Source organism: Desmodus rotundus, chromosome 3 (assembly GCF_022682495.2).
Source record: "Desmodus rotundus isolate HL8 chromosome 3, HLdesRot8A.1, whole genome shotgun sequence".
NCBI classification, from domain to species: domain Eukaryota; kingdom Metazoa; phylum Chordata; class Mammalia; order Chiroptera; family Phyllostomidae; genus Desmodus; species Desmodus rotundus.
In genome coordinates this window covers 165,119,015-165,143,812 of record NC_071389.1, presented here as the reverse complement: position 1 = coordinate 165,143,812, position 24,798 = coordinate 165,119,015, and the positions used below count along the sequence as shown (strand labels likewise).

General features: G+C 40.1%; 1 protein-coding gene across 1 annotated transcript in view; it reads right to left on the bottom strand.

The window, feature by feature from the left end:
- The window catches only part of OVCH1 (ovochymase 1), a 53,803-nt gene extending 30,428 nt beyond the window's left edge, over window positions 1–23,375 (bottom strand). The window contains 15 exon segments of the mRNA XM_053919775.2: window positions 2,452–2,648; window positions 3,070–3,151; window positions 8,554–8,587; window positions 8,590–8,741; window positions 9,853–9,931; window positions 11,405–11,533; window positions 12,503–12,596; window positions 13,342–13,472; window positions 13,581–13,720; window positions 15,333–15,470; window positions 21,245–21,421; window positions 22,168–22,201; window positions 22,204–22,264; window positions 22,560–22,678; window positions 23,300–23,375. Of these exon segments, the coding sequence (XP_053775750.2) occupies window positions 2,452–2,648; window positions 3,070–3,151; window positions 8,554–8,587; window positions 8,590–8,741; window positions 9,853–9,931; window positions 11,405–11,533; window positions 12,503–12,596; window positions 13,342–13,472; window positions 13,581–13,720; window positions 15,333–15,470; window positions 21,245–21,421; window positions 22,168–22,201; window positions 22,204–22,264; window positions 22,560–22,678; window positions 23,300–23,375 (1,643 nt within the window).
- Window positions 23,376–24,798: the final 1,423 nt, after the last annotated feature.

Below are 24,798 nucleotides of genomic sequence, written 5' to 3'. Positions count from 1 at the left end.
GCTAAATCAAAAAATATATATCATGCAGGGTATTTTCATTTCCAGATGTTACATCTTTGTAAAGGAAGGACATTGGCAGGAGAACAAGACCAGAAACATTTTTTTCTAGCTTATTTCCAATTTAAATATTAGTGTTTCAAATATTGCTACATAAAAACTCAGAACAAGAAAATTAAGATATGAACTGGTGTTATATGTGATTGATATGATTACATATGTATACATATATTATGTAAATATATTATAAATATGTGTTAGTAATATGTTCTTATGATTTCTTTTTTTTTTGCTTTTGAAAAGTTTCACTTTTGGGGGGGTTTTTGTAATTTATTTTTTATTGTTATTCAATTACAGTTGTATGCCTTTTCTCCCCTTCCCTCCCCCCACCCAATTTCTTAATATAAATTAAAATCATACTCCTTTTTCCCTCAATTGACGCTGTCACCTAAACTCAACTCCAATTTAAAACAACACTGAAGAATTTCTTCTCATGATTGACCCTCAGTCACACTTGTCTTAACATGTAAGTTACATGACATTCCATCACATTAGATTCATGACATTACAAAAATTAAGTTTACTATTTTATAGTCTTAAACCTTTTAGGACAAAATAAAAATTACTTCACATTTCTATAGCACCTTAGTATTTATAGGGCCCTTTCCTCCAACCTAAGAATACAACAGCATTGTGGGGTGGGCTCTCACACTGGCCTCACACATGAAAAAGGCGCAGCTCTGAAAATTTGCTCTCACAGCACCTATGGGACAGAAGCAGTACTGCAGCCTAGGTCCGCCTCTAAATCTCGTGCTGTTTTTGATACACTAATTAAACACATAAGTATTTTAATGTATTTCAACTCCTCTTCTCAGGGACCATGCATCCCATCAGTGTTGCTTACCATGTCCCAAAATCAAGAACTCATTTTCTCTGAGTTTGAAAGAATGGATTCCTCTTCCATAAGACTGTAACCACCTCTCAGTCACCTGGTGGTCGTGAAGTTGGCAAAATTTAAAGGTTTTAGAGAATGGGATTACCTATTCAGGGGCTTTGAAACCAGTCTGTCAATAAGTATGTCCTCTTCACTCTAATCTAAGTAGACTTCTAGCCCTGGGGAGAGGGTGCTGAATTAGATAGAGATCTTCCTCCCAGAGGTTCCCCCTCTAAGGGATGAGCTGCGGAAAACAATCACATAAAAACATGCCAAGAATGTGCATGTGCAATGAGATGACGCAGTGGGCAGTGCAGAAAGTAAGTGATGGAACAGGCCTGCTGCAGCACAGGGGGCTGAGAAGGGTAGTGACGTCGGAGAAGGAGAGTGGAATGCTGAGGAGGCAGCTGGGCGAGTTGCATAAGCATGTTCTAAGTGGAAGAAAATGAAGTGCAGAGCTTCAGAAAGCAGAATAAGCTTGGTGTTTAAGAGAAAGGAAGACCACGGTGTCTGAAGGGACAAAAGGAGGAAACGAACTTGGACAGTTAAGTAGAGGCCAAATTGCACAGAGCCCAAGTCAGGCTGGGAATTCAAGAATTATCAGCTAGGCCATAGTTGATTTTAAATCCTACCTTTGTTACTTAGTAGCCTTAGGATATTAGTAAATTGCATAACTCTAGGCCATAACCTCCTCACTTGCAAAACAGAGAGGATAAAAATCTCCTATGTGGTGGCTACAAAGCCTTTGGGGAAATGCAATTTGGCTGAAGGTAGTACATTAGCTGTGAACGTGAATACTGTACATGAAGATAAATCCTCTCCTTCGAGCTCACAGATTCCAAATAAATGATACAGAAGCAGAAGGAAATTGTAAAAGAAAGTGATCTTTACAGTGAAAAGAGGCAAAATGCAAACATTGATCCATTCAGATCATTCAGTATTTTTTTGCAGTTTAAGCACTCTGTAACTAGCCCAGCAGTCCCCAAACCACAGACAGCGGGCCAATGCTGTTCCAGCAACTCCCACCCCATCCCTGGGCCCATTTAGTACAATCCAGGATCTAATAATGGTATGTGCATTTTGAATGGTTGAAAAACTCAACTAAGAATAATATTTCATGACACATAAATATTATATGAAATTTAAAGTTCGTAAATGAAGGACTGTTGGAACAAGAGCCACGTCCATTGGTCACACATTGCCTGTGACTGTGTTGTGCTGCAGTGGCAGAGGGTAGTCGTGTGACAGAGACCAGTAGTGTGATAGAGACCATACGGCCTGCACAGCCTAAAAAACTTATCTGGCCCTTGAGACTGCAGATCTAGCCTGCTTATAATGAGTCACCCTAAAGGGAAAATACAAAACAGCCCATTCTCTAATTCAATCACCTATTACACTAAATAAAACATCGTTTCTAGCTTTTGAAAGGAAGAAAGTCTAAAGCAGATACTGCCTTATACCATTTCCATGACAAATTTTCCAAATTATCAACCTGCAGTACAGTTTATGCAAATGTAAACTGTTTACCTCCACTAGTACTCCCCCATCCAGTCACAGCACAGATCTCAGAGGGAAAGGGGGGCTCGGTGCTGTGTGGGAGACGCAGGGGCCTCACCACAGAGCTGAACTCCAGAGGCGGGCTCGGCCGCATTAGGGCGATGTCAGAGTCAGAGCTCAATCTGTCGAAGTCTTCGTGCACCCAAGGTACTTTGCCTTTCTGACCTGTATCAGTGGCAACTGAGAGAATTACAAGATTAAGTTAAGTCAAACCACTTCTTTGCTTAATGGTCCAAAATAAATCTTAAATTTCTACATTTCCAAATACCAGCAATGGAGATGACTTTGGACTACGTTGAAAAGGGCGGTCTCTGTCTGTAATTTGCAGGTGGCCCTGAAGCACTTTCCGAGGACCGGTAGTCCTGGAGAGACCAGAACTATGTGGACCTGAATTTGTGCTTCCTGACCCTTCATCTAATCCTCGGATTGAAAATGTGACCTCCGATTGTTTCTTCACATGTTGGTATAAGCTGTAAATGTAAAGGGGCACTAGGAGATGAATTTCTCACTGCATAGGCCTGCTGAAGGAAGCCCCCAGCATGTGACAACACTTTGAGTGGAGACAAAGTGACCTTTAAAACATTTCTCACCTGCTCAGTAGACTCTCTCAGGGTTCTGTCATGGTCTCCAGCAACAATGGTCCAGAAGAGTGGAATATTTTTTCTAAAGAAAGAAGAACAGAAGTTTGGCATGAAATGACATTTTCCACCATTTGGCTAACCCTATCTGGCTTTCCCAACATGCACGGCTCAGTTCAGCTGGGTGCCAGCCAGTCAGTCCCCTGTCTGGCATTCCCTGTAATCTCCCACTGGAAGGTGCACCATGCCTCCTGATCCGCCTGAGTTCTTACTTGTGTATCTCCCCTCCTTCTTTTGGCCAGAAATTATCTTTGAAGCCCTTACCAAATAACATCAAAGGCCATTTTTAAGTTGGGAAGGAAAAAAGAAAAATTAGAGCTTATTTTGATCTCACGGTGATATAAAGAATACATGAAAAAAAACCACATTCAAAAATGAGGTCGCTTCAGATTTTTGTTTTACTGTTAAAAGTATCCAAACATCATCTTACAGAAATACATCTCAAATTGCCATATTTTATGAAATCACACAAACTGATAAAACTGAGGTTAAAAGAGATGATCAATTCACAAACAGCTGAGCTCCACCTATGACGCTGGAACTCACAGTGAGAAATCACCAATCGTTTTAGGGGCTGATGCTGGGAAGGAGCACGAGGGGTATTGCTGGGCGCTGCAATACTTGCTTCTCCATCTGGGTCCTGGCTACACGGGTGATCACTGTGTGAAAGCCCCTCTAATGGCAAGTTGAAGATTTGCATGTGTTTGATATGCTTCCAAAAAATGTTTAAAAACTTAAATCAACATCCATTAATTTGCCACATCCACAACTCCAGCTGACGAAAATACTCTGAAGACAGAATCCTTCAATTGCCACAAATATTCTGTCACCACAGCTTAGAGGCTCTTCCATTTTTCAAAAGTGTGTCTTCAGCAAAAGTTATTGAAGTTATTTTTCAATGCACTTTATTCAAAGGAGAAGTTTCTTAATACACATAGGCATCTTCTTTCAAGCCATAACCATGCTCATTTCAATTCTTTGCATGATGAGTCTGACTTATTCATGTGTTTCCACACGACTTTATTAGGGGAGCTGCCTCAGGTAAAGTGCTCAGCAACCACCTTGCAGATGGTAATGGCTCCATATGGTAGCCATTATCATTGCTATTATCTGCCATGCACTCTAATGAAAGGACTAAACTGCATTTTTCAAAGTCATCCTCTAAATTATTACTTGGTAGTAAAGAAACTTATTTCCTGGCCCTGACTGGTGTGGCTCAGTGGATTGAGTGCTGGACTTTGAAGCAAAAGGTCGCCTGTTTGATTCCCAGTCAGAGCACATGCCTGGGTTGTAGGCATGTCGCCAAGTCCCCAGAGCAGGGTAGGTGGGGGGCAACCACACACTGATGTTTCTCTCCCTCTCTTTCTCTCTCCCTTCCCCTCTCTCTAAAAATAAATAAATAAATAAATAAATAAATAAAATTAAAAAAAAGAAACTTATTTCTTAAACCCACTCCTTTATAGGATAGTGTGCACAATACATTGAAATAATAAAAATTATTGTAGAGTTGATAATGTAGACCACAACTTGTAGTGGGATTTTATGTGCATAGTCATCCAAAAACCTTTAATTTGGTAGAGAACACCGTGTAAAAGCATGTGACAGAGCAATGCGCATTTATAAAGCAACAGTCTGAGATTTTAGTGGGATAACAGCTCAAGGTATCAATCGATGAATTTCTCCATCCTTTATTCCCATTTGTCCATAATCAAATCCTGTTTGTGATATTTTTAGGGTCATATCTTCAATCCCACAATGGCATGTGTCCCTGACAGCTATGGGGGAAGAAGTGGCCTCTGCTGAATTATAGAAAGAAAGTGGCTGAAACTGAAACGAGTGCTGGTTTAGTCGGAAACAGAAAGATTCTGATATATAATTGCAAAGTGACTTTAGTTCCCTACAGTAAGTTAGAAATTCCACATAAAAACAAAGACCAATATGGAGTGAGCAAGAGAGCACTGGGTTTTCCCTAATTGTGGAATAATATTACCAGGGAACTTGCTAGAAATACAAATTCTCTTTAAGAATGGAAGTTTTAAAAGAATCGGAAGCCCTCCAGGTGATCCTGGTGTATGCTAAAGACTGAGACCTAGTCCGAAGGGTGGCCAGCGCCAGGGGAGCTGCAGTGTATGGGAGGTGGCACAGTGTTGCCGTCAGCTGTCCTCGCTGTCTTTGGAGTGTTACCAGTTACCCGACGATGTGAGCCAGCCTGGTCCCTGTGACCTCCAGCAAAAATGATATCTCTCTGGGCTCCCAGATTTTGCATGGCTCTCTGATTGGCTCATCCCGCACAGCAAACTTCCCTTTTGAAAGGATTTGGGCAGTCAGAAGCCCCCTTCAAAAGCCCCCTTCAGTGGAGGGTGGAGCCTGGATGTCTATGTAGTTGATGAAGATGAGGCAAGAAGAAACAGAATCAACTGAAGCGTTCCCACAATAGCAGGGAGGAGTGGAACATACCACTTAGTTATACCAGCATATCAGAAACCTCTGGTATAAAGGTCCATGCATTTCAAGGAATAGCTTCAGAAAGATATTCCTCCGGTCCAGTAAGTTAGGCAACTATAAAAAGTTTTTAAAAATGACCCACACAGACATTTTTCATACCAGTATCAATATAAAGCATAATGTTATGTACAAAAAATTATAATACAATATATGTGATATATAAAAATACTATTAAATATATACATTATGTGCATAAATATTAATAGAAAATCAAATAATTAAAACATTTTTAATACTAATTACTTAATATAGAGGAGGAATGGATTAGTAAAATGGAAAGGGTGTTTTAGATTTACTTGATAGCTTCCTTTAGCTGTCTTTTCCCACAAGCATCACTATTATAATAAATTTTTTAAAAATAAATCAAGAAGAGCCACTGGTGAAATTGCAGACAATATTTTTTTTGCAGTTAACTTAAGTGGCTCACAAACATTTACAGCTGATTTTGTTTATTAATCTCAATTGACTCATGAAGCTGAATCTCCACTTTGTGAGGTGTGGTTTTGCTGTGGTCCCCACATCTTGCCCCAAGTGTCATCACATGAGTTCAAGAACACGCTACATTACTCGACGGGGGAGTCTGCCATAGCTTCTTCTGTCCCTCAGGCATTAGTACTAACATTTGCTTTTTCCAATACATGAATTTTTCACTAATTAATCACCTACCATTGAGGCTTCTTTTTCATACTACATAGAAATGCACTTTGATAGAATTCTTATGCAACAGACTTCTTCAAAAGGATGGGGGAGGCCTAGAATGAACCATGTGGCACTGCAATGAGTTGGAAACATCTATGTGAACTCGTATTTATATTTATGAGTTAGTATGATTCCCATATTTTCTAGCTTTGTCAGCTGAGAAGGCCCAGAAGTTTACTAGAATAAACCCCTAGTAGTAACTAATGCCCAGCACCCAGCTCTTGGTTTTTCACACCATTCTCTAATGAAATGAGTAAGGGCTCATTGGGGAACTGGCTGATTCTAAGACTGAGCAGGGAATATGTAAAATGAGCCTGGCCCTGGCTGATGTGGCTCAGTGGATTGAGTGACAGCCTGTGAACCAGAGGGTCGTCTGTTTGATTCCAGGTCTAGGGCACAAGCCTGGGTTGAGAGCTAGGTCCTGGGTAGGGGCATGCAAAGGGCAACCACACATTAATATTTCTCTCCCTCTCTCTCTCCTTCCCTTCTCCTCCTTATATAAATAAATAAAAATCTTTTAAAGAAATATGAACCTGGAGCATCTTGTAGAGTCACAAAATGATGCAGGCATTTCAAAAAGACAAGAAGCAATCCTAAAAAAAAGCTCACAATGGTCAAAGCTAGAACAATTTGAGCAACAGAATAAATATATGTAGTATTATAAAATAAATATTCCTGAGCGCATACTAATAGAAAGAAATTATTTAATAAATAAATAAATGATGAAGAGACAAATCTCCCATATACAATTTTAAATAATTTATATAGATACTCCCTACTCAAAAAGGAAGAGCTTAACACCCAATCCCTTGAGTGTGGTCTCCCCTTGGTAACTTGCTTCTAAAGAGGAAGTATGGAAAAGGGGAGAATGTAACTTTACAGTGGAGACACTTGGCCAATGCTGCCTTGGTCAGCGATCCAGATTAACATCATCAGTGAGAAGTTATGTTGATAGCATTTACCCTTGACAGCATGTGATAAGAATGGCGTGTTCCTTTGCAATCTTCCTTTCCCTAACTCATAATCCCAGGAAAACCACGAGGAAAATATCAGATGAAATGAAACTGAGGGACGTTCTACAAAATACCAGATGAGTGCTCCTCAGAACTGTCATCAAAAACAAAGCAAGTCTGGGAAACTTACAGCCAAGAGGAGCCGAAGGAGGCAAGACAACTAAATGTAATGTGGTGTCCAGAGAGGCAGTGGGAACAACAACTACAAAGACCTGGAGGTAGGAACTAGCTCAGGATGTTTGAGGAATGGGGTTGGCCCACTGTGAGCAAGCAGGGGAGTGGTCAAGACAAGTCAGAGAGACTGGGAGTGGTTCTTGACCTTGACTATACTTTGGAATCATCTGGGGAGTATTTATTACATATGGCATCCAGAACCTACCCACAAGTGATTGTCTTAACAAGTCTGGACTGAAAATGAATTAATTACATTTACACATCCACACCACTTAATCTATATAATGTGTTATGAGGATAAAAGAAAGCCAGAAGCATATAAACTACATTTAGTCAAATTAATATCAAAACCAATATACTGGTTTTAAAGATTTATAGATGTTAAGACTGATTTTTTTTAAATAGCCAAAGAATTATGAATACAAAATTTAGCATAGTGTTGACCTCTTAGGAAGGGCACTAAGGGCTTTGAAAGGTAAGTATAAAGATGTTCCCTACACTGGATGGTAGGAACACAAACGTATAGTAATAATTGGCCTTTAAATTACACACATTTTATATATGTTCTCTCATATCATGGCATAATACACAATTTAAAAACATTTGAAAAGTTAACTAAAATTTTAGTTCACTGGGCGTGCAGTGATCAAGGCAGTGTGTTACCTCTTGTGCTCTGCACTGCCGTGGGCCATATTTTAAGAGGAACAACACCAAGTTGATCCATGGGAAGTTTCACTGCATGGTGAGGCCTCTGGAATTACAATAGAATAATGAGCATTTGGCTTAAAGATCAAATTAAGAGGCAATGTGAGAGGGGTCTTAAAATATAGAAAAGACTTTCATGTAAAAGAAGAAATAGACTTAGCTCAATTAACTTTTTCCTCATTGACCCTGATTAAATGGAGGCTGGCTGGCAATGCAGAAGAAACATTGAAAGGGATTAATCTGGATGATGTGAGAAGTCAGACAATTATGTTTATGCCCCAGGTATGGTTTATAAATAGCACATTGGTAAAATATCATCAGTTGCACTCACGATCGCACACAGTGGGCTGCAGTCAGAATCCAATTGGGTTGATGATGGCACTGCCACACCGGTGGTTGCCTAGAAACCTTAACCCCACCTGCCATGGCCAGTAGTGGGGACAGGCTTCTTCTCCTCCTGCAGTTCTTCTGGACAGCCACCGGAAGCTGAACGGGGGTAAGGGGGGATGCCACAGACACCTACAGCAAAGAGGATAAAATTAATGACCCATACAAGTGAAATAATTAAGAGCACCCTTCTCCCATGGCTTGCCGTGAGCAACAATCATAATTCCCAAACACCAGATGAGCTTTGTAAAGGTACAGATTCCCCAAATACCTCTGGAAAGTCTGATTTTAAAAGCTTGTCCAGGTAGCTCTATTAAGAAATTATATATATATAATTGGAATATACATTGGAATTTATAGTATATGGAACTTATATCCTAGCCAGAAAATTTTGTTTGTTAGCAGAGCACACATGGTTCTTCATGTTATGTCCTGGTTTCATCTCCTTCTCACTGTAGAAAACTATTTACAATCCTCAAACATGCCAAATCCACTCAGACATGCAGATGCTGTTCTCTTATCTGGAATACTGATAGGATTCAGCTCAGGTGCCATCTTCTCCATGAAGCCTTCTCTGCCTCCCCCCTAAGGGGCAGCTATTTTTGCTTCTTACAGCAGCCTGTACAGCTCTCTATTCTAGCCCACCAACTAGGACACATTAAATATGTGCATGCAGGGGAACGACAGATCAGAATATTCAACCAGATACTTTAGGTTATGAAGAAGTTAAAAGTCGTCAGTGAGTGTTAAAGAACAAAACACTGTTTTCCCCCTTTGCCTCAAAATGAATACAGAGTCCAGGAGGATAATTTGAATATGAAGTTTGCACGGGAATAGAGGAGGACAAAGGATTGCCTTTTGTACCCCTTTCTTCCACCATAAAGAGAGTAATTTTATGGAGCCAAGGAAGGAAGAAATGCTTTAAGGAGTCAGATACAATGGGGATAGTAAAGGATATAGAACAGGTGGTATCTATGGGATCTGGCATTTAACATTTGAAAGGTAATGTCAGTGAGCTCAACATTAGTGTGGTTTTATGTTTGACCAAGCTGAGCAAATCTTCTTTCTATTTATGAGTTTTTATGTAAACCCAAGCAGGATTCTGGAAGTTTCATGGTCCTAAATAATCTCGTATAAAACTCATTCTCCTTCACTGTGGAGTTATGTCAGTGTAAGAGGCTTTCCGAAACAGACATCTTGTTAAAGAAAAGAGATTCAACAGAGTAACCACGTGGTCGTAAACTCATCACACGGAATAGCTTTTGCAGAAGATACAGGATTGGTTTTGGGAGGTGATATTGATCCAATTTTGTTTAAAGAATCTGTAGAAGAAAAATCTAATCAAAATGGAGTAGCCTATACTAGCTGACTCTACTCGCTCAGCCTGGTCAAACATAAACCCACTCTAATGTTGAGCTCCCTGACATTACCTTTCAAATGCTAAACGCCAGGTCCCATAGATATGATCTATTCTATATCTTTTAATATCCCCATTGTATCTGACTCCTTAAAGCATTTCTTCCTTCCTTGGCTCCATAAAATTACTCTCTTGATTTTCTTGATGTATCTAAGGCCTTTTCTCAATATCAGTCTTTTCTTAAGATTCTATTCATCAGCCTGAAAGACATTCCGCAAGGTATGGTTCATAACCATAGTTTTATTGGTTTACATATATATGACTTCCAAATTTGTCTTTAATCTAAATCTCACTCCTGAATTCTAGAATCCAGGACATCTAGATTCCACCATCTGGATCTCCTCCGAGGTTATAAACTATCCACATGTTTCAAATGGAACCAATTGATTTTAACAGTCAAGACGGGCTTATGTTTTTCTGTATCATTTAGTGGCTTCACCATCCATCTAGCCATTCAAACTAGAATTCTCAAAATCATGCTAGAATTTTTCTCCTTCATACACCCCTTCCCTACAACATATCTAATCAAGCAATATATCTAGAATAAATTCCTACAGTGACTTCATCACTACTCCCCTTGCCTGTAAGTTCACCCCTAATTTCTACAACCATCTTTCACATTACTACCAAGGTTTGAATTCTGGCCCCAGAATTCTCTACTAGCTATGCATCTTTGGGAAGGTTACCTCTCTAAGCCTCTGCGTCCTTCGTCTGTGAGAAGGAGAGCAGTGTACAAATCTCTTAGGTTTTTAGGGAGCAATAAATGGGATAATGCATGTGAAATGCTTAGTCTATACCTGGTACAGAGCAGGTAATCAAGAAATGTAAAGTAGCTCTCCTATCATTCCAGTATTTAAATTCCAATGCCCTGTGTCCATCATAGTCTAACTCCCGCCTTTTCTATGATCCTTTCCAAAAGTCAAACAATGTTGAATTATTTGTAGTTTTTCTGTACACAATCCATTATCTTTTCTATTAGGGTCTTTGCAGATGATATTCCTTTTTCTGGACAGAGGCTCCTTTGTCCCTAGAATGCCTAGAAACCTATTTATCTTTTAAAACCTTCAAGCATACAGAAACACAGCTAGTCCATCTCATTTCTGAATTGCATTCTCCAATCTGAATGATCTACTTTTAATGTAGGGTGCTCGGAGTCCTTCCTGGCCATCCGGCAGATGCAGTTTCTCAGCTTGGTAAAGCACAGACTCCAGGGCATGATCCCAGATCTACAGAATCTCTGAGGGGTGGGCCCAGCCATTTGCATTTTTATTTTGCCACTGAGGTGATTTCCACACCCTAAATTTAGGTAAACATGGGCAAATTATCTTCCCTATAACCATTTTCATAAGCAAAACACTGCACAAGTGTTTATACTGACCTTAGGGCAAAAAGGTGAATCTAGGCTTGAAGCTTCAGAAGTTATTTTGACCATGCCTTCTAAAGTGAATCACCATCAGGCTACCAGGACTGAATATTGGAGTAGGGCTGAAGGTTCCACAAAGTTTAGCTGCAAAAGTTTTAGCAAAGTTTGATTAATAGTTATAAATTAAAGAAATGGAGGTAAAGTGTTATCTGATTAATTATTTTTAAGTAACTGTGGTTTTCTTCAACTATGGTTTGTAGGCACATCCTTTTTATTTTAGGTAGGAATTAAACACTAGCTTCCAGATAACAGTATATTATAATTTAATCACACAGGAAAAATCTCCATAGATAGGCTAAAGTCATCTGATTTTTAATATGCATAAAAACCTCAATTGGTTGTTCATTTGTAGACAAGGACAAGAGGCAAGTAAAAAAAAAAAATCCCAGACTTGGTTTCCTCCTTCCAAACAGAACATGGCCACACTGTACGTGCATGGGTAACACCTGCAATCTGCTTCGCTCGAACACTCCTCTGTACAGACCCCGTTCTGCTGGATCCGGGAACTATGCTTCCACTCACCTGCCTAAAGATCAGATAAACTGATAAACTGTCTGAACCTTCTGACATTCCTGGTGTTGGACCGGCACTAGCACCCAGCTAAGGTGTTAAGGAAGTGGCTACACAGCTGGAAGGGATAATTTTTTATACTCAGTAAATTGGTAGGTCAAAACTAAAAACATACTTGATGGTTTAGTTCAAAAAATTAACTTTTAAGACTCAAGTAGAAATGACAGTTTTTGGTTACCTTTTTTCATTTGTTTTTGTGGACATAAAAATAAAAATACCAGCAATAGAAGGGATGAATACAGAAAAGAAGGGAATATTCTAAAAGATTCTTCAGATGTTGCATGTTTCTACTCAAAAGTTTACTGGTGAACCCACTGCGGGTCCCCAGCTCTAAAGCTGTATTTTCTGGCGTCATAAGTTTCCCGTGTGAGAAACTCATGTTCCCAGCTGACCTCTGGGCGCCCAGTGAAGCCGGCCAGTGCACACTGCTCTGGTTAGTCTCACACTTTTCAGATTAAGTTTAACCAACAGAATGTTACCCACCTAATTCATGCTCTGCTTCAGCATCACCATAAATCACAACAGCATCACGAGTACCATTTTGGTTAAGTTCAGTAGTAAAGTCATCAGATGCCAACTGTACAAATTATAAACATAACCAGAGAAGTGGTCAAGGGAGAGAGGAGACCGACTTGAACAGCTTCCTTCCATACATTAATGGCGTGCAGCAACTCCCTTCTATTCCATTGATAGAGTGTAAATAATTGCAGCTTCTTTGGAGGGCAGTTTAGCAACGACTACACCATTTAAAAGCACAAGCCCTTTGACCCAGCAACTCCACTTCTGGGAACTGAATTCATCCACACAGTTCAAACACAGTGACACAGGAGTGTACCAGCCTTGCTGGCACGGGCGAAGCCTGCAAACTCACGAAGTGTCTGTTAATAGGGAACTGGTTTAACAAATTATGGAATATCGCCCAATATATTTTTATGCAGTTGTTGAAAAGAGCTCTGTGGACTGATCTGTAAAGATGTTTGAGAGATTTTTAAGTAGGAAAAGCATCACCAAGTAATATAAATACACATATATTTGTAAATGCTCAGAATATCTCTCTAGGGCTGATCTACAAGCTTGCCAGTGTTTGCCACCAGGAGGGAGGATGGCAGCTGAATGAGAAAGAGGCATACTTTTCATTGTGTTATCTTTAAGTTGTTGAAACTTTTAAACCACATACATAAATCCTCTTTTAGGGCTTTAAAAAGTAAAAGGCAAAGAAGCTCCTAGTAATGATAGCAATTTCACAGTCCAGAGGAAGCAAGTTCCGCCTAACTAGCATCGCTAAGTTCTCAATGAAGTAAAATGCTTCATTCACTGCTTACCTTTATAATGTGTTTCTCTGGAGTGTGAATGAACCAATGACACCTTAAGTTCTTGGGATATAAGTCTGGGTAACTGGCAGAATGAATTATCCCTTCTTCCACCCATAGAGCCACACTCCCACACCCTGAACCTATGGAAGTGTAGAGGAAATCCAAAGTGGATGGCCAAAGGCATTCTTTCTTCCTCACCATGCCCATTAAAGAAAAATAGCAGGGAATTAAGTATCTAAAATGCTTACCTGCTTCTTAGTTCTTCTGTACAGCAGTAAAGGTGAGCCCAAAGCCAATGCCACTGTTGTCCATATCAGAAGCAAATGTAACTATAGCCTCAGTGGGCTCTGTGGGCAATGGTGAGGGCCATGTATCTCCACAGACCTTACTTTAAAAGAAAAAGCAATTGAAATAAAAGTACTAAAAAATGGCAGAAACAGCCCTGACCAGCGTGGCTCAGTTGGTTAGGCATTGCCTCTCAAAGCCAAAGGGTGCCGGTTCAATTCCCGGTCAGGCCGCATGCCTGGGTTGTGGGCTCGGCCCCCTACCAGTATGTAAACATGCTTGTTTTCCTAATATTATCTTTCACGAACTCTCTGTAAGCACATGCAACTATTTAGAGGCTCCTTTAATCATTCCACACTCTCTGCTTCAGTGATTTTATATTCCACTCACTTTCTCGTACCCAATCTCCCATGTCCAAATTCTACTCATCCGTCAGAGTCTAACTTGAAGTCCAGTTCTCCCAAAAACCTTCACAGACATGGAACAGAAGTGACAGCTGCCTTTTCTGGGTCACCAGAGCACAGTTCCTATTTTATGTCATTCCCAACTTTGTTGGGTACCTTCTGTTACCTCAGCCGAATGCGAGCTCTTTACTGTAGAGACTGCTTATATCCTGTCTCTGTATATCCTGTCTCTGGATATCTCTGTATATCCAGACCTGCTATGGTATCTGGCACAGAGTTGTTTTTTAACAAACGATTGGTTAAAGGGATGATTACTAGGTAAATAGCAGGCCTGAAGCATGAAATCATTTAGGTAATAAATGTTATAACCCTAAGCACAATGCCTTGTCTATAGTATTCTTTCAAACATTTATGGAGAGAGATTTGTCCTAACCACTGGCCTTACAGAGACCTAGAGACTAAGGTCTGTACCAGCTTTAGAGACTCTCTATCATGCCTAACTCATAGTATTTCAATTCAATAAATATATCAGTTATGCTTATATAGCTTATGATGTATTCAGTAAAAGGAATTTAATGATGTGAAATGATTTCTTGTATCATGAGAACAATAACATTACAATACAATGTGCAGTAAAGTTCAGTGTATACATTTAACATGTATAAATATATACCAAAATGTTAACAGCATTTATCTCTAGGTGGTAGGGTTGTGATTAATTTACATTTTCTTCTATTTACTGATCTGTCTTTACCAAAGTTGGCAAACATGCACCCCCTTTTGTGGCAAAATGAAAAAATAAACATTGCTTTGAAAAGAAGTTTTCTGACAATCTTGACAATTTTACTCAGTACTGCTATTAAACCTGAGAAAAGGATAGAGAGTGCTTTGTCAATGTGCTGGCCGCTGGCCCTGGCCGGTGGGGCTTACTTATTGGAGCATTGCTCCGTAACCTGAAATGTCGTAGGTTTGATTCCTGGTCAGGGCACATACCTAGGTTGCAGGTTCAATCCCTGGTTGGGGAGCATGTAGCGGGCAACTAATCAACGTTTCTCTCTCACATTAATGCTTCTCTCCCTTTCTCTCTCGCTCTCTTTCCCTCTCTCTAAAATCAATAAGCATGTCCATGAGTGAGGGTGAAACATGCTGGCCATTGGTTCTACTGTTACTGCACAGAGCCCCACCCCTTCAAGAAGGGTGCACGTATGATAAAATAACTGCCCTGTGTGCAGGGTTCCAATTTCAGATCCGTTAGCACCTCTTCAGTCTCTTAGGAACTATAAGATGACAAATAAAATAAATGTAACATGCGTACTAATAAGTACTCGGTTGCTTGATTGTAAAAATACACAGTCATGGTCACATCCAACTTGATTTTCTATGTCAAAGCTTGTAAATTTTAATATGATAATTTTATCTTCTGGTACCATTATTTTCCAAATACATAAGCTAGATAGAGTAAGATGAAGAACATATAATAAATGGCAGAGTCAAGTGTGACAAATAAGATCTATTGCCTTGGCTTTAGCTCATAACTCACCAATAACAACATTTTACAGAATATTAACAGATAAAAAGCAATGGAAATTCCTTATGTTGAGAATAATTTGTTTATGCTTGAATTTTTGACATTTATCCAATGAACAGAGGAGTGTTAATTATAGAATGGCCAGAAACCAGCTTTAAAATTTCATTTAGTTTCATCTAGCATAAAATGCTAGAATTATGAACTATAAATAGAAGAAGCCTAAGATTCATCTTTCTGTCCTAAGTCTAATTGAAAATTTATAGTATTTGCCCAGGAGCTGAATTATGAGTTAGGAACTGTGGGCTGATCATGGAGCACGTGTCAGCCTGAGTCGCAGTCCCTGTGGTCGAGGTGTCAGCCTTCAAACTCCCAGGAAGGTCAGCTGTGACCTTTTCCCAGTATCTTTAGAAACATGTCTAAATATTTTGAAAGTAGTCTTACACAATTTAACACATAACCTATTACATCTTCATTTTCCTACCTTAATTCATATTATCATTCAAGAAAAGAAACCGCGGTGGGCCGTAAATCCTCAGTGCCTTCCATGTCTCACGCTCACCTGAGTGTAAAGCAACCTTATCTGTAATCCAACACATCAGAATGAACTTCTTTCTGAAACTCAGTAGTCTTTATCAACAAATTTAGACCGGCTAACATGCCACTGCCTTCGGAGCAATAAATGTTCAGAGAATCATCGACTCGTTTATGCCCAGTTTCCAAAAAACAAACACAATAATTCTTACCAAATATCTCTTCCTTAACCAGAAACTCCTTGCTCTACTCTCTTTCTATTTAGGTCCATCATCCTGAACATAGATGTAAAAAAGAGGCTGCTAAAATTTTATTAAGATCCCTTTTTAAGCCTTCAATTTCAAAAGCAATAAGCTACCTAAAATATAATAAAGCTCCTCTTCCCAGCACTTCCATTGAAGAAGCACTCCTCATCTCTCCTTTTCCCTGATACTCATTACGCTCCTCTGAAGCAGACAGGAGACAAATTACTCCCCTTCTCCAAGTGGGAAAACTGGCATCGAGAGTGAGAGACTCATCATGTCTATGTAATAGGAAATACAGTTTAGGTTTTATGATTTCAAAGGCCAGTACTTTCTTCTGTTTCCATCAAACTATTTTCTGCCTCAAAATCTCTAACTCGGAAGTGGAAAACAGATTTCAAATCATTTGCCAATCTTGATTTATTGTTGGTGATTGCTATATTAAAAAGGATTTTGAGGTCTAATCAAGCTAAGTGAGAGGTGGGCACAAAAATTAATCATTGATTTATTCATTCAAATATCTACTGAGCATTTGTAATACTTGAGTCACTGTTCTAGCTTCTAAGGCACGCAATGTCACCACAGGTATGGACAAAAAGGAGACCAGCTGAGTGCCGTGTATCTGTCATTTCTGAATCTAGCCAACACCTACCAGAATAAAAAGTACTAGGCCTGGGGAGACTGTATAACTCCCCACTCGTCTTCTCATTATCTCTTTTCCCCTTACCATGAGCTAATTGACTCCATTTGGAATTCACAAAACCCTTCTACCATTCAGCGCTGCTTTGCATGCTGGAAAAGTCACCAAGCATGCAAATCGGCTCCATATCTTATTACATTTCTAAAACATGTCTTTTTGCACTTGAACATTCTAAAATCGGAAGGATCTTACAATTCTGCTAGACATGGATTGAAAGAGTTTTTCCAGAAAGGACTTGCATTAGCTTTGGCTAGTCACCCGGGGGTACTCTTAACTAAATACTACTGATTTTTTCTGCTTGAGGTGGCTCGGACTACACTGGTGTAGAGAATTTTAGACTCTAGACCTACATGAGCATTAGCTTGTGACTCAGATTCTCAGTGCCGAGGTGGAGGGAGGCATGTAACTTTCCATGTGGGTGGGTTTGTGCCTCAATTAGCCTAACACTGAAGGCCTTTGGTGTCCCCGTTTTATATGGAGATCTCTCAGTCTTCAATGTTTTGTTTTCTTTATTGGTGGTACATGAAATAATGACGAATTTCACAACCAGTTCATTTTAAACTTGTTGAAATGTAACAAATTCATTCTGATACTGAGTTGTGATATTCTTGAAAGTCTTATTCTCTTTAGTTGACTTCTTACTTTAGTCCCTAAAAGCTATATAATATTTTTTATCTATTATTCTCAACTTTACCTCTTAAACTTGATGATTGAAATCTTATAATTACAAAGATGGCATTTAATGTAAATTCCTTCAGCTTTCCTATAAATTACCTCAAAATGTTTTGTTGCTTTCCCAGAAAAGGAATTGTTTTTCTTTCCAAAGCTAAAACTTCCTTTATCTGTTGTGTTCTTATTAAACTTTCTTCACATAAATATGGATTTCTCTGGACTTATCACTTGTACCCTCTCTTCTGCCCACAAGGACAGTTAAGCTTCCACTTCCAAAAAACTAACAAATAAACAACAAAAAAAACCCCTCTATTTCTCTTGACCCTACAGCCCTATTACCCAAAAGCCACTGTTCCAATTTCCTTTCTCTTCACTGCCCAACTGTCTTCCTCATCTCAAACAAGGGGAGCTCTATACTTCCATAGGTTAAAAAAATAAAAATAAAAAAGCCTCTCAAGTTAATCATAAGATTCTCTCTCTTAAAACCCCAATTTTTGACGTGTTAGCAGATCTTGTGGCTCTGCCACTTCTCCCCACCTCTCCTGTAATAAACCTGGCCAAAGCCAACATCCTCTTTACCTGGATTGTTGATTGTTGCAGTAGCTAGGTTCTCAGCTTTTGCCCTTGCCTGTCTGCGTTCTATGTTCAATACAACAGCCAAAATGACCCTTTTACGATGCATTGGATAATGTTCTTCCTCGATTTCAATTCCTCCAATGGCTCCATGTCGTACAATAAAATCCCAAATCCTTCCATGTCCCGTAAGCGTGGTCACCACTAATCACTACCACTTCTCCTCTCATTTAGCTCAAGCTTCCTGATCTTCCTGGGCCCTGAATATACCAAGGGTTTTCCTGCCTCGCAAATGCCATTGCTTTGACCAGGAATGTCCCTTTCCAAGATGATCGTATAATGTCTTCCCTCATCTTATTCAAGTCTTTGTTCAAATATCATCTTTAAAGCACTCTTCCCTGACCATCCTCTCTAATGTTGCACAACCCACCGCTCTCTACCCTCTCTTTCTTGCTTTATTGTTGGACATAGTACTTACTACCTTCTATGGTGATATGTAATATTATTTGTATTATCCCCACTCTCCACCTTCCAGCTTGCCCCACAAAGGAACACATTTCTATCTGCTTCATTCACTGCTATATTACTAACACCTAAATTGGTGCCTGACACATCTTAAGCTCTCAATAATTTTTTTTTGACTATTTGGTGAAGAAAAGGTACCATGTCTTCAACAGTCACTTAACCCATTATGAATACAGCTTCTGATCCAACAATTTCTACTGAATCACCTCCCAAATTTTGAACTGTCATATCCAATAGCATTTAAACTGAACTCATTTCAACTTTTGCAATATATGACATTACTACCAAACCCCTTCATCTTGAAAGTCTTTCTTGTAGAGAAACCTTCAATTCTTCCCTAAGTTGAATCACAGACTCTTTGTGTTTGAGGGTAAATTGGCAGTAATAGACATGTCTCTTACCTAATATATAAATGCTTTTTTCAAATCTCACCCATAGGCATCCACGCTCCACTCAAATAACCACTTATAAAAGAAATTCACTGTGTCCTGAGGCAGTCCATTACATCTCAGAAATATTGCAAATTAGAAACTACTTTATATTGAATTGGAATCTGCCTCCTCCTCACATCTACCCTCTGTTCCTCATTCTCAGCTCTGTAGTTATCAGAACAAGTTCAGTTCTGCTTCTCTAGTAGCCTTTCATACAAGTGAAGACAGCTCCTTCCTTCTCTCAAGTCTTTGGACCAAAAATATTCCTAGTTCCTTCTGCCATATCTCTCAAGACACTGTTTTGAGTTTCTTTTCATCTAACTCATTGTCCTTCAGCTACTTTCTGGCTTATCAACGTCCCTCTCTAAAAATGGTACGTACAGGCCTCCTCTCTACTTCCCCAGCCCAGAACTCTGGTAAAACAGGACTCTCATTTTTGTTCTGAATTCTATTCTTCTAAAAGAAGATGGCAAAGTCTTTATTGGTAGTATGTTATTACCAGGTTTACTCACAGAAAGCAACTTAGGCTCTTAAGCTTTCTAAATATGGGCTGCAATAAGCCACTTCATTTCCATCCTCTACTCGTGAAAATATTTACATTCATTTTACATTAATTTTATAAATTACAATCTCACCATCATTTCATTCACCAGACCTGAATTAGGGTTTGCTCATGATTGCAGAACCTTCGGAGAACTCTTCATCCAGAGCCGAGGTTTGAGGAGGTAAGTTTCCTTATCGTCTCACTTTATGTGGTGTATTTCCTTCCCTTTCCCCCTACTTCCAAAGCATCACCTTTCAGGAAGTCCCAGGTTACAGGAGAGGCTCCATTAGACTTTCCCATCCTGATCCCTACTCCCATGCAGGCTCCTTACCTGGCCAGTTAAAGCTGTAGGTTCTAAAACATCAGCTATTGGGTTGGCCCAGAAGTTAGTGTGGGTTTTTTCCACATAAACTCTAGTAGTGCTTTGTTGTCTTTAACTTCATTCAAAGCAATTTTTTTAGATTGTATTGAGACAGCTGTTATATCAGTGTGCATTTTAAAAACACTTATCAAAATTGGTGAATTTTTGTGTAGTTATTTTAATATTGAAAATGGAAGAAAATACACAACATTTTTGGTATTTTATGCTTTATTATTTCAAGAAAGATAAAAATACAACTGAAATGCAAAAAAAAGATTTGTACAGTATGTGGAGAAGATGATGTGACTGATCAAAGGTGTGAAAAGTGGTTTATAAAGTTTCGTGCTGGAGATTCCTCGCTGGACTTCTCCACAGTCCGGTAGACCAGTCGAGGTTGATAGCCATCACATCGAGACACTAACTGAGAACAGTCAGTGTGATACCATGCGGGAGATGGCTGACATACTCAAAATAGCCAAATCAATACAGTTATTGGTGAAAATGAAAAATGTGTCTTTTATTTTACAGAAAAAACATAATGGACTTTTGGGCCAACCCAATAGATGCATTAAGTGCAGTCACTTACTTCAGTGTCCAGCTAACTACTGTAGATTTGTGCTCTTTCATTGTTTTTAGTCATTGAATACTTTCCTTTCCAGCATTTAAAAATACATTTTAAATAGTTTATTCAGATTGTTTAGATGACCTGTGCTGAGAGAGTGTTGGATATCTAGTCCACAACAATGACAGAAAGGAGAAGATTCTGAAACAAATTTCAAATGTCCCAAACTCCTTGGCTAGAGCTGGGAAAAGGAAGGTGGTCTATGTTATAGCCCAGCCGAGACACTGGACTACTTAAAACCCGATTAAATCAGGCATATAATTTGTGGCTGGGACTTAGGGCCTATACAGTGGTTTCTATACATTAAACAAAATGTTTTTTAAAAGAAACAAAGCTCATTCTACCATTCTATTGTAGAATGGCTGAGCTTCGTTTCTTTAAAAAATAATTTTGGTTATTTACTAGATGTATAAACAGAAATTAAAGTAAACTGGTACAGAATTGATAAACACAGTTTTCTCCATTAATTTTTTTTGTACTCCAACTCTCCTTACTTACCAAACTTGACTTTGTGCTTTAGATACAGCACAGCTATATCAGAACTCATATATCCAAGTGTGTTGTATTCAGGATGGATAATAATTTCTGAGGCAGGAATACTCTGTTCTTGTTTGTCCTTCTGAAAGAGGTTGTACTCCCCAGCAATCACAGCCAGACTCCTAATTTGCTCCCTAAAAACAAAGAAAAATGTTTCAATAGCACAATAATTGTTTCCCCAGAAAAGACACTTGGTTTTATGTAATTAAGTGGAAAACATGAGTGAAGTACCAGTAAGTATTACTGTCTTCAGAGAAGATATACCTTTATTAGTGATTACTAATTGTCATAATTTCCTATAAATTATAGGGATCTATAAAAAGACAAGGTTTTTAGTCATAGTGTTTACATTCTGTGAGCCCTTTCCCTTCCCATCAATTGTCTTTCTGTGTAAAATACTTAAGTGTGGCATCTATTTTGTCTTTTGTACATAAACCAGTCTATATATGTGCTTCCATTTTTTAAAACAAGATATAAAAGTTGTTCCTAAAACTATCCTTCTTTTCCTCTTATTAGTACCCTCTTTTAATCTAGTCAAGTATCTGTTGTTTCCAGACTATTTTTTCCCTCCCAATGATTAAAACTCGGATTATTAAAACTCTGGAGCATCCACTTAACATTTGATGCTAATACTTTATGAGAGCAGGTAATTATTTTTCTTCCCACTAACTCCACAAATTCTAGATGAAGTCTGGGATCTCTGGGGTTTCTGGTTAGTAAAGTCAGAAGCATGGGGAAGGCCAATAGGTGGTGGGTAGACCAGGTAGTAAAATTAAGAAAGGGATTGAGGTTTAACCTTGGAAGGTATTTAGATCATCAAATCTCCAAGTTCTATCACAATGAATCAAAGTTTGACAGGTGATGATAAGCCACAACTTACTCATTGAGGCTAGCCAGGCAGTGGGCTGCTGTCCCACCAGGTCATCTCAAATCAAGCTTCCTCCACAGAAATGGTGCTCACCTAATTTTAGGGAGACCTGCCCAAGATAAAAGTTAGAATACAACTAACATACATATCCCCATGGATGCTGACTCCTTCAGAAATATTGGAAGTCACTCTTACTATGCTGTAGCATCCTTAGATACTATTATAACTAAGTTACTAAGATATCACCTAACAAGTAAATGTTTTGGCAGATAGGTCAAGCATCTGCCAAAACATTTAACATGTCAAGACAAAAATGACATGTTAACCTAGAGCTGTGATATTTGAAACAAAAGAAATATTTCACCATTTTCTCATTAAGAAATCAATGCCTTTGTTATACTGACCTGCCATGGATGTCCACCAGCTGCTGAATTTCTCCACCTAATAATTCTAGAGAAGAGCTCAGATTCCAAGACAGTCTCTGTACTCTCCAAATCAACTGCTCCAATCCCACACTTCAGTCCTGGGTGGGAGAGCATGTGTGTGCACACACGCACACAGGGCACCTTACTTAAGGGTTCACTTTATCAAGATTGCACCTTCACAGTTTCCTGGCTTGGCACAGACGTTCTGTGCCATCACTCAGCTGCGGGCTATCCCCTTCCTTTTCTCAAAACGTCCCTGAGACTACCCCTCCATCACGAAGTGATGACTAGAACTTGCCTCACACAGGGCTGCCCCTCCTCAGGCTGAGCTACCCAAACAAGAAAACACCTGGGGGCAGGATGCGCAGGCTCTTCCTGCGGGGGACTGACTGGGGGCCTTACTCTGGAGAGAGGGCAGTACACAATTTCGGGTCTATCAAAGATACTGGAGAACAACATATACTACCCCAGAAGACAGATATTTGGCTATAAGTTACTTCAACTAGGTTATTTTTCTCTTGGAGCTGGCTGCTTAGCACATGTGCCTACAAACTTGATCTCCAGAATCCAAGAATTTCCGTAAGAAACTCCGGCCCGGGCGCGTCTTTGGGAACGCCTGAGCCTGCACTGTCGCCCTCATCCTTGCCTCTTCCAGCCTGAGGAATATGCATTCTCCTGCCCCCCGCATCTGCACCCTGGGTGCCCAGGGCCGGACTCACCTGGGCGTGGGGGGAGGCCCACAGCAAGAAGCAGCAGCACCCCAAGCCAGGCCACTGACTGCATGGTGTCACCCATGATGACTTCATCCATCTTCCTCCCTCTCAGGCTGAGAAAACCGAGCGAGGAAGGTGGTCCTGGGGCCACAGGCCCTCGCTCTCCTGAATGCGCACGCCCACCCGACCACCACGTTCTTCACTCCTGCCCGAAGCAGGATGGATGGGCCGCACCTGCCCCGCTGCCAACCTTCGCAGCTTCTCCTCCTCGGGATTATCCCGAGAGGTGGCCGCTCTGTGGCCGCCGCGGGTTTCCTACCACCCAGCCATCGGCCCTTGGAGAAAGGCGCGAGGTGTCCCCATGGCTGGTGGGATGCTCACACGCATGCAAAGGTCCCTACGGACAGGTGCGGAGTGAAGGAGATCAGTAACCTAGAAGGTTCAGCACAGGTGAATTCTGTCCCACACCAGGCAGTGCGCCCAAGCGCAGGGTCCAGGAAGCTTGTCATCCATACAAGACACAGGCTAGGCAATTTCTGAGAGGAAGGAGCCTCAGGAAAGTTTAATGAGTACGTAAGGGCACTGCTCCTGCACTACATAGCTTGTTGAAGGCTGTGACACCCAAAGGAGTCTCCAAACAGAGCGGACGGGAGATCAGGTTTGTGCTGTCATCACTTCTCTGGACCGCAGTGCTATCAGCGTTCCCGGAGCGGCCCAGAGCTACGCGATGCATCACTCAAGATTATTAAAATAAATTCATTGCTAAAACGATCGTGTCAGCACTTTTTCCATAAATATTATTTTGTACTAAATTAGCTTGAGGTTGGGAGGGGAATAAAGCCAGAGTGTGTAATGGATTTATATTTTATCAAAAAAAAAAAAAAAAAAAAAACAGGGCAAGGCTAGGTGGACATTGTATACACATCGACTAACTCAGACAGCAATCCCCCAGGCCCAGTTGTCTCGGTCTGTGTAAGACAGAGATAAAAACTGAGGTAGGATGGTGAACAAACTCAGGAAGGTAGGCCAGTGGTAGACAGATGAACAGAAAAACAAGATGGTCAAGGTGGAGGGAATGTAGGTACAGGACTAGGCAGGTGACAGTCAGCTGGAACAATGACCCCTTTAGCTGCAGAAAAGGGTAGAAGGTGAATGGGTGCCTTTGGATAAGAAGCTTGGAGAATGTGATTGGCACCCAAACTTGGTGTCTAGGCGACCCTTGGAAGGGGCTTGGTGAGGTAAACAGCTCTTCTGTGAAAATTAATCACTGAACCTCCAGGCTTGATCACTGGCCAGGAAATCTTCAGATATGGCGGCAGCCTGACCAATGGCTGCACCATCCTCATCCTTGAGTTTTCCTGTCACTATAGTTTTCTCACAAAGACTGCCATAACCCTCCCTGGCCCCAGAGTCACGCTGCTCTCCAATAAAACGCTCAGACTCTTCAGATGGATCCTACTCCACTCTTTCTTAGCAAAAGGGGGCCAAATTAAAACTACTACAAA